The sequence below is a fragment of the Blennius ocellaris genome (assembly GCF_963422515.1).
Source record: "Blennius ocellaris genome assembly, chromosome: 6".
NCBI lineage: Eukaryota > Metazoa > Chordata > Actinopteri > Blenniiformes > Blenniidae > Blennius > Blennius ocellaris.
Window position 1 is genome coordinate 2894866 of NC_137655.1, and position 10582 is coordinate 2905447.

The 10582-nt window shown below is 47.5% G+C and overlaps 1 protein-coding gene across 1 annotated transcript in view; it reads left to right on the plus strand.

Moving 5' to 3' along the window:
- Nucleotides 1-55: 55 nt before the first annotated feature.
- LOC308131384 (ephrin-B2a-like) overlaps nucleotides 56-10582 on the plus strand; it is a gene marked incomplete at its 5' end in the record, with an annotated part of 20582 nt that continues 10055 nt past the window's right edge. The window contains 3 exons of the mRNA XM_080498112.1: nucleotides 56-112; nucleotides 1713-2052; nucleotides 4450-4572. Of these exons, the coding sequence (XP_080354238.1) occupies nucleotides 56-112; nucleotides 1713-2052; nucleotides 4450-4572 (520 nt within the window). The remainder of the gene's footprint in view (nucleotides 113-1712; nucleotides 2053-4449; nucleotides 4573-10582) is intronic.

The following is a 10582-nucleotide window of genomic DNA, read 5'->3' on the forward strand; positions in this document are numbered from 1 at the left end:
AAGCAGATGAGGGGCTCCTCGTGGAGAAGGTCAAAGGAGATCAGCATCTGTTGCCATGGTGATGCTCCCCGTCTCAGCGTTTCACACAGTGGTGTTGCTCCCTCGCAAGCTAGTACGCTGTTAGCGCACGTCGATGCTAACTCGGTTCCAACAGAGTGTAGCGCTAGTTTTATAGTTGAGTCAATATAATAACGATCTGCCCACTAGAACGCCCATCCACCCCCATTGTTAATGTTTATAGAGTGTTACATTGTTTCAGTCGGCGTTTTCTGCCGTTTCCGTGGAGACGCCGCCTGATTTGTTTTTTAAACCAGGTTTGACGAGCCGATTCCTTGTTGTTAGCGTGAAAGACGAGAAGAGTTCGGAGATTCTCTTTGGGAGTCTTGATTCTTCGTCTTGATTCGAAGTGACGACCCTTCAGCCCGTCGACCTGAATAAGCGGCGTGATCGATGACGCCGGCGTTTCCAGCGTGTGTGAAGTCGGAGCCGACCTGAAATCTTTCATCCCGTTACTCCGTCATGAACCGACGCCGGGATTTCAACGCCGGTTGTTGACGGCGACAAACCACCTCCAGTCAACCCTGGAAACCGTTCCGGTTTAACACGATTAAAGGAATACGGTACGCCACTTTCATGGTGAATACAAACGATGGGGGCTAATGCTAATGCTAATGCTACTTCCTCGGGTAACAATTACGATTCAAGTGAAAACGCATAAACAAAATGCATTTTTTTGCATTTTCATTTTCGAAAGTTTTGCGTTCACACACACAAAACAAAAACGTTTTAGAAACGGTGGTGAAAATGATGTAGTTGCCATGTTGGGCCACAAGTGGGTGCTGGTTTTTTGGGTTTTTTATTTTTTTTTATTAATTAAAGGACACGTGTATTTCCAGAAAGAGTTTTCAAAAAGTTCCACCTTTAGAAGCCGATTCTAAAATTCTATTTTCAGTAGCTCTTTAAACTCAATGAACATTTTGCATTTTCACATGAATTTGTCGTGAACGGGCTCTCTGAAAGCGATAGCTAACTCCGAACAGAAGTTTATACATATGAAATAAATTACAAATATGCCTTTAAATGATAAATCCATGTTAATGTTTCCAGGTCTGGGTTGGAGACTCTGGTGTTCAGTGAAGCAGTTTATTTATTTATTTATTTCTCATGATTTTAAAGCCTCACCGCATATAAACATTAATGCCAGAGTGAAGTTAATGCTGAATCTCTGGTTTGAACTGAAGCTGCTAGCTAACTTAATAATAAACCGCTTAATTCCTGCCTGTAAAAAATGTCTCGCACGAAATAGACCCACCTGTTGGTTAAACAATAGATTAACTCATCTTTACTATTTCATTTTTACTTTCTCATTTGAAAACTTTGAGCAGCTGCTCAGTAAATTCCAAACTGAGACACTCAAACACCTGATGAGAGGTGGAACCTCGTCTGTAAAATACATTTCAATTGGAATAAACCTGGATTTGATGTTTAAATGATGATTTAGGATTGTTTACCATCATTGGGGGAAAAAAATAAAAGCACACGTAATTTTGTCTAGATTGTGTTGAAAACTGTTTTTCTCAGATAAATACAAAGAAACACGTTTTTTTAGTGGAAGTATTAAAAGTGATTTTCTTGCGTTTTAGTCAGAATCCATTGCACAGTATTTCTCTTTCTTTGGATCACGGATACCCGGGTCCCGCTGCCTCTCTCAGCCGGCGTGTCGCCTCCTCCACCGGGGAGGACCGACACGGACCGACACCTTTCCCGGCCGCCGGGCCACCGGCCCCGGGTTGCGCACCCCCGGTTCCCCCGGCGCTGGAAGCGCACCAACACCTCCTCGATACCGCGGCTCCGGCGTCAGGCTCGCCCGCCGCGCCCAGGCGCGCGCTCCTCCAGGGTTGAGCCCGGCCGGACGGGAACGCTGGAAGCCGACTTCCACCGCGGCTCCTGCTCTGTTCGGCTGCCCGCCCGCCCGCACGCCCGCCCGGGCGCTGCTGCTCCGCCCCGGGCGTGTTTTCCTGCCTGTCCCGCTGGATCCTGGAAGTCTGGAAGGTTGTTTAACTTTAAGGATTTAAAAAAAAAAAACCAAAACAACCAAAAACATAGGCGTGTTTTCTTTAAATACTATCAAAAGCTGTTATGTTTAAATAAAACAGTTTCTTAAGCCTCCAACCTCATTTACAGCAGTTTAAACAGACTTTACGCACAACTTCATTATCTAATTCAATTTCCATCTAATCTCGGCGAGACCTTCTTTATCTCCCAACGTTGACGCATCAACACCAGTTAAAACTCTTTCTTCTTAAATTTGCAAGTGTCAAACAGCTGTGTGTGTGTGTTTGTGTGTGTGTGTGTGTAGGAGTGTGTGCGTCCTGGCTGTCCCGGGAAGAGACGCCCTGTCTGCGGCGGGCTGGCACCGCGCGTCCCGGCGGCTTCAGGGACCCCGCAGCCCGGCCAGAGAGGGGGCAAGAAGGGAGCTTAAATCTAACCCCCCTGGAAGAATTTTTAAAACACTGAAGCTCATCAACATACACGGAACAAAATGTAGGACTCTTTGGAAAGCAAGTTGATCGGTGATGGGAATTGTTCAGAGATAAGGGTTTTTGAGGGGACACACAAAATAATTAAAAGAGAAAAAAATTAAACTGTAAATCATAGTTAAATGGGAAAAAAAACCATACTTCAAGACATTAAAGTCTGAATTAGAAAAAAAAGTCAGAATTCACATTTTATTACGAAAATTATAATAAAAAAGGATTTACGCACAAGTTTCCAACTCAATTTTCGAGATTACGAGAAAACGGTTAAAGTTACGACTTGATTATTTGAACTTTAGATAAAAGTAAATAATCGCTATAAAAAAAAGTATTATACAACTTTTTTTTTTACACTTTCCTCAAAATCATCCAAAATTAAAGCGCCTTTTTGCACATTATTTTCAGGTAAATGTAAAAAAGTCAAAAACAAATAGGGACTTTTTCAATAAAGGAAAGATAAAATCAAGTCCCGGGAGCTGATTGAAGCTGATTTCTGTGGTAATCAGGTCCAATAAACATCCAGCCGGGGCCGGAGAGGGGCTGCGCTCTGAGTCTGCGGCCGGGCAGGAGCCGCACGCGCCGGGCTGATCTCACCTCGCGGGCCGCGGCCACTTCAGCCTCATCCGCAGTTAAAACAATCAACAGACCGGGATGGAAAAGTTCACACTTTCACACATGTGCAGGTAAGAGGGGTGTGTGTGTGTGTGTGTGTGTGAGAGTGTGTGTGTGTGTGTGTGAACTCATTCAATTAGAGGCTGTTTACTAAACGGTGTGAGTGTTTCAATGGAAATGAAGCAGGCCTGTAAAAGTTTAACACGTTTATATAGATTTTCCTCATTCACCCTTTCAAGACTCTTTTCTTCTATCACATGATCTTTTAGTATTTTGTCAGATGAGCTCAACAAATTAACTTTTACTGACACTTCCCACGAAAGTCAATGCAGACAAACAGAAATGTTTTCTTCTTCCCTGAATTCTTTAATTCAGTCAGTGGTAGATGAATTGCACTACATTTTATAGTTAACAAGGTGGTTTATCTTCATGTTGGAGGTTATAAAACGTCCATGGTTTGATTGTAAACGTGTCTCTGCTGAATACGTTTCATGAGGAACGGTGAAGAGAAGAGTGACATTTATTGTTCCGTCAGCAAAATATATTAATGTTTGTTAAAAAATAAATAAATAATAGAGAAACAATTCAACATAAAAGCTGTCGAGGCGTCCTAGAAAGTCCAGACATCCAGGAACTGCTGCTTCTTTTAATCAGTCAATATTCCCAAAAGAAATCCTGCGTAATTCCGTGTAAATGTACCGTTGTGACGTCATTGTTCAATATAATCCACCGTCTTCATTATACAGGTTCATTAAAACGGAGTTCTTGTGGGAACGTTTGAAGTTGTGTGAGTTTCCTGTGAGCTCTTCCCCGCTAGTGGGCGCTCTTGCCTTGGAAATGAACTTGGAGGGATTGTGTGGCGCAGTGTGTGTGTGTGTGTGTGTGTTCTATAGAGCTGCAGTGTTTTCTACTTGATTGCACCTTGCAGGGGGGGTTATGGGGGGGGGGGGGGTCTTTTAAATCCACATCCAGGCATCGTGATGTTTGTTAATTCCGAAGTTAAAGAAACGTGTAAATTACGCACGGAGTTCAATAAAACACCAACCTTCAGTCGTCATTGAACCACTCACGTTGCGTCATAAAGCACATTTATCGATTGTTTATTATTTATTAGACGTAAAAAAAAAAAAAAAAACATGATGTGAATTCGGGGTCAACAATTTTTTTTGCGGGTTTCGTTGGATTAAAAGTCGAACTGAACTGGAATTTCTTCCCCGGGTCGTTTTTGATTGACAGCTCGCCCTTCCTCTTTCCCTCCCCACCCTCCCTCCCTCCCCCTCCTCCGCCCTCGACCAATCAGCGGCGGCCGAGGGGGTGGAGCCTGCGCGCGAGCCGCTCACCAAATATTCCCAGTCTCGATCCCCGACGCAGTTACTTTCCATCCAGGTTTCGGAGCAGCCGCTGAGGCAACCTGCAGCCTCCCGTGCGCGAGTCTGCTTGGGGGGGAAGGACGCGACCTGACGAGGACCCGAGCCGCGGACACTTGTTTTTCTTTTTTTTTTTTTTTTAATTTTAATTTTTGGGGTTCTTTCATATATCTCTATTTTTTTCTTCTGGAGGATTGTGGACCTTTTTTAAAAAAAAAAAAAAATATATATATATATATATATACACATATATATAGTATGAGAACTTCCATTCCAGCTCCTTTTGATTTCTCCCATTGCCACATTTGATAATTTCCTTCATCCTGACCATCCGACCTCATCGCTCCCCGCTCATCCCTCCGCCGCTGTCACCCGCACCATCACCTCCACCAGCACCAGCTGAAACGCGTGCGCGCCTTGCCTTTGCCTTTGCCTTGCCTTGTTGCGTGCGTGTGCGGGGATTTCTCACTGTTGCAGCCGCCGCTCTCCCTTCTTCTCCCCCCCCCCGCCACCCCCCCCCCCCACCACCTCCTTTTGGATGTTTGCATTGCCGGACTATAAAACGCAAAGGGATTATTACTTGTATTGATTTCCATCCCGGTGCACGCGCGGAGCCGCCACTTTTTTTTTTGCTTCTTTCTTTCTTCTTCTTCTTCTCCGAGTCTCTCTGATGGGGGATGTATCGCGCGGAGGGTTTGAAGTCTTAAAAGAGGGGGGGTGAGAGGAGAGAATATCGAGGCTCTGCCCGCCGAATGAACTGCCCGCCGTGCGCCTTTGGCTTGTTGGAGCGGCTCGGTCGCTGGAAGATGCTCTGATCGGGATCCGTGCGCCTCCGGATCCGGATTTATTACTGCGAGGAGCCGTTTCTGGAGCGCTTCTGTGTGATTTCCTCTTTTTTTTTTTTTTTTTTTTGTTGATTGGTTGGTGTGCATGAGGACTCACACTTTCGGTTGATTTTGACACGGGGATTGCGCGGCCGACACGGAACCATGGGGGACTCGATGTGGAGATATTATGTCGGAGTTTTGTTTATTGCCTTCAAAGTGGACTTGTGCCGGGCGCTCATCCTGGAGTCCATCTACTGGAACACAACAAACACCAAGTGAGTACACACACACACACACACACACACAACACACACACAGAACACACTCTCTCTCACATACACACACACATTTTTAATGCCAGTCTGGAACAAACGGCGCAGCTCGCCGCCCACACCTCAACGCGTAAAATACCCGCACTCACTCAACAAAGAGCACTTCACTGGACTGACGTTCACATCTCCATGTTATTTCACTTTTTTTTATTTTTTTTATTTGTATTTAAACCAATCGTATCCAGAACCTTGAAGATTTCCCAGTGAAAACACCGCATCATAACGCGTAAATAATAAAATAATAATAAAAAAAAATCCGCCGAACCACCCGCCTTTTGCCTGCCACTTTGCGCCCGGGCTGTCCTCTCCTCTCCTCCGCTGTGAATTGTCCGCATGGAGGCTGGAGGGTCGATCCGGGCTGCGCACTGCAGCCGTCAGACGCAGACGCCAGGCCAGAAGAAGATGTGGCGGCTCGTGTCGCGGTTGAGAGGGGGAAAAAAAAAAAACACTTGCGCGCAGCGGCGCGAGCGCACGGAGAGGCCGAGCGGTGCGCAAAACCTGTGCCACGAGCTTTTTTTATTTCAATTCTCCCTCCTGTTCTTATTGCCTCTATGTTGCCTGCATGCATATTAAAGAACGTGTGTGTTTTAACAACAAGTACAAGAATTAAATAATAAAAAAAAAAAATGCAGCATTCACGTTTGGTGGTAAAATAATAATAAGTTAATTCATAGGGTGGTAGTAACAGGTCCAGAAACGTCAGTGGGCTCACACATGTTCCCCTGCTTGTCTTCTACCTTCCTCTGTGTTTGCGAGGTGAGGATGTTTATGAAGGTGAGGCGGAGAGGCGGTGAGGCTCAGCCGGGTGCCGCTCCGGGCGCAGCGGCCGCCGGGACGCCCCGGCCGGCCGGTGGTGCGAACAAGGCGCAAAAAAAACCCCCCCAAAAACCGCCAGGTGTTGCTCCTCTGCGGTTTTCCCGGTGGATTCGTGGGTTCGGAGAGGCGAAAAGTTTCAACGGAGCCGTGGGGCCGCTGCGTAAACTCGCGTTTCTGTCGTTTAATTCATTATTCACGAGTTGTTTTCCTGGCGTCCCGGCCCGGGGATCGTTTTAGGCCTCGTTACTCTGGCCGGAGCTTGTTCTCCTTGCAGTTGTTTCTCGCAGCCTGACGTCATCGTGACCCTTTGTAAATAGTCCAAAAAAGCTGAAAAGGCGCTTAAATAGTTGTGTTTTTTTCATCAGTTTTAGGAGAAAGGCGCCTTCTTTTGTGGCCGTTTCGTCACGGCCTGTGTGTGTGTGTGTGTGTGTGTGTGTGTGTGTGTGTGTGTGTGTGTGTGTGTGTGTGTGTGTGTGTGTGTGTGTGTGTGTGTGTGTGTGTGTGTGTGTGTGTGTGTGCGCGCGCGCGCGTAGACGTTGGGGACGGTCTAACAGGTGTCTATTGTTGAGGCTCTTCCAGTTTTGAACGGCTGCGGAAGGACGTCTTTTGACGCGCGGCGCACAAGGTCCGCACGGTCTCTCCGTGTGTGTGTGTGTGTGTGTGTGTGGTGTGTGTGTGTGTGTGTGTGTGTGTGTGTGTGTGTGTGTGTGTGAGGAGGATTCTGGTGCTCCTGTGTGCCTCGGCCTCTCCAGCCTCTTGACTGCTGCCACAGCCATCTGCGTCCCGGTCTGACGCACCAAAAAATGCCCGTTCCGAATTTAGAATCACGACATTTTTAACTCCAGTTTTCCCACCAAAGGTCGCGTTTCAGACTCAAATGTTTCACATCACAGGTACATTTGTCCCGCAGTGACTTGTTTCAACGCTGCTGGCGTCATTTGACACCCACTTACGCTGTAAAATCTCATTTTTGGACAAATTAGACGAGTCCCTAAATAATCCGGACTAAAATCTTGAGTTCACTTCAGATGTGAAGCTGAACTTCATCCAGTTAGTGTCATTAAACATGTTTGCTTTTGAAATACACGTGACTCTTTTAAACACGTTTTCCAGGAGACAGTAAAGAACTATTCTATTCTACTTCTAAATATTTAATCATCAGTTTGTTACCAGTCTAATAAACTTTGACGTTTGTTGGTTTTTTCGCTGCCATTTTGACCTCCTCAAGCGTTTTCGTCTTCCAACATTGTCGTCGGGGGTCGTTAATTAAAAGGTCACGTCAGAATGTCAGGTTATTCAGGTTATTTCTTCCAGGCCTCAGCGTATATACTGCAAACTGTGCCTGTTCGTTTTCCCGTGAGGTTTCCGACGATTAAGACAAAACAGGAAGTGGTCGTTCGGCGGAGACGTCCCGGGTCACGCTCCTTCACCTTCACGTGGTCCGACTCGGTTTGGGTCGTTCGGACTCGGTTTGGGTCGTTCGGGACTCAGTTTCAGTCGTTCAGACTCGGTTTGTTATTTGCTAAGTAAAGAGAGAAAACACTTTGGGAGCGTCCGACCCTCCGAGAGCGGGGTCCAGGCCTCGTGGGGGGGGGGCATCCACCGCCACCACCCGCCGCCGCACCACCGCAGTCGGCATTCCTGCAGAATTAGGCGCTCCCCTCTCGAGGGTCGTCACGCTCTCGTCTGAACCTGGACTGAGATCCGGTCCACAGCGGTCGTCGTCCCCCCCCCCCCCCGAATTGATTCTCTTTTGTTTTATTCCCTCTTGAGCTCGTCTGACTGGCGGTATAGAGCAGGTCAGCAATGTGTTGAGTCGTCCTCTTCGTCCTCCTCGTCTTCCTCGTCTCGTCTTAAGTTTGTCTTTTTGACTATTGAGGGAAAAAGAAGGACGAACGTTAGAAATGTGGAGGCTCTGGGCCGGTTTGATGCCTTTGTGTGTTTGTGCAGGAGAGGATGGGGGGGGGGGACCGCTCTCTCAGTGTGTGTGTGTGCGTGTGTTGTGTGTGTGTGTGTGTTGTGTGTGTGTGGTAGTTAAAATCCCTCCACGGGCTGACGGCTGTGTCGATTAAACCTCATTGTTGTGCTGCTCTACTGCTTTACTGCCCTTATGCATGAGCTTCCTCAGAAAAAAAAAAACAAGAGAGTGACCCCACCACCTCCAAACTCACCCCCCCTAACACACACACACACACACACACACACACACACACACACACACACACACACACACACACACATGCACCTCCTTTCGTCTGGTAATCCATTTTGTAGTTGGGAGGGAGAAACAAAAGCGAGGCCTGCTTTACATGGTTTATGTAAAAGGAGCGCTCCCTCTCCTCCACCGCAGTTCATTAAGAGATTACACACACAACACACACACACACACACACACACACACACACACACCACACACACACACAACACACACACACACACACACACACACACACACACACACACACACGGGCCCTTTGTGACCGGGCAGCAAATGGGGGCACCTCGGTGGGTCCTTTTGTGAGTGAGTGAGGGTGGAGGAGGAGGGTGAGGGGGGTAGTCAGTTGAAAATGATGCCCTCCTCCTCCTCCTCTTTTTCTCTTTCCTGCCCCGGTGGAGGAGTGGTTGGGGCGGTCGAACCGCGGGTTTGAATCCCGAGATACTTTGAACTTAAACAGGAAAAATCTGCTGAAAGTAAACGAACAGTGACGAAGAAGAAGAAGAAGAAGAAGTGGATTTATTTTCTATTAGCAGCGGCAGAGGAAAGGCAATGATTCTGATTTTGTCATGAAAGAAGAAGAAGAAGAAGAAGCAAAAACAGAAAAGATGGAGATGAGAGAGAAGAAAGCACCCGGGGGGGGGGGGGGGGGGGGGGGGGGGTGGGGGGGGGGGACGTCGGGGTAATTACGTCTCGGCCCGCCGGGATCTCGAAGGCCCGGATTACTGGAGGAGGGAGGAAGGAAGAGGACGAGTGACCCCCCCCGGACCACCGAGGGCCGAGGCCTGCTGGGGGTGGGTGGTTGGTGGTGGGGGGGGGGGGGTAGTCACATGACGAAGAAGTTCTGTTTTCTTTTGGCTGCTTCTCAGGAAGGAACCCTGTCAGCCTCCTTTTGCTTCCTTTTGCTCTAAATACCCCCCCATCCCCCCCCCTCCCCCTCCCCCTACACCCCCCCCCCCCCCCACACACACACAATGTAAATGTAAAGGTGCAAACACACAGCGAGGAGGTAAACAAGGAAAACAGATGTCGCCCTGCAGATTCACCACCTCCAGCTAAAAACATTATTATTTTTTTTAAAGTCACTTTGTGACCAAAAGTGTCACGTTTGTGTAAAAGCGGCGTTTTCCGTTGAAACTCGAGCTCAAGTGAAGACTCCGCGTTTAACGCTCACCTTTGAACTCGCCACGTATCGCAGGCGTAGCGGAGAGAAAGTTGGAATAAGAAACTCAACCCGGAAAACACTAGATTAAAAAAAAAAACCGCTACGTTTCCCCGTCTTTTCTCCTGAACGGCCAAGTGATTTTTTTAGCGTCGCTCGTCGGAATCGTGTTTTTCCAGCCACCTCGTACCTCGAAGGCGCTTCCTCTAAATGTCCCGGCTGCGATAAAAAAAACAAAAAAACGAGTCCTCCTTGCGGTTCGTCTCCCGGCCACCAGGGGAACATTGAGCTGTTTATCATCCAGTGTGACGGCGGCGCTTGATGTTGTCGCGCTGATGCTAAGTGCTAAGCTCACGCTTTCTCTCTTTAGTTCTCCGAGTAAAAACAAAATAAACACACATTTCCTTGAACCCTCCTGTTTAATGTCGATTTCATCCTCGACCTCAAGGAATTTACGAATTTAACAGAACTAAAAATCAACCAAGGGAGTCGTTTATTCCCCATTTTGACAATTTTTTTTATTTTATTTTTTTTTACATTATTTATTGATGATAAGTGTGCAGCTGCTTTCATGCTGACCTGAACCAGATCATCTGATCATTTGTTGGCATGGTGGTAAAGTGGTCCCCCCCCCCCCCCCCCCCCCCCCGGTGAAGGAATGACGGACCTCGGCCCCCGTCAGGGTTCCATGATGGAGGCTGCAGCTCTGCACAC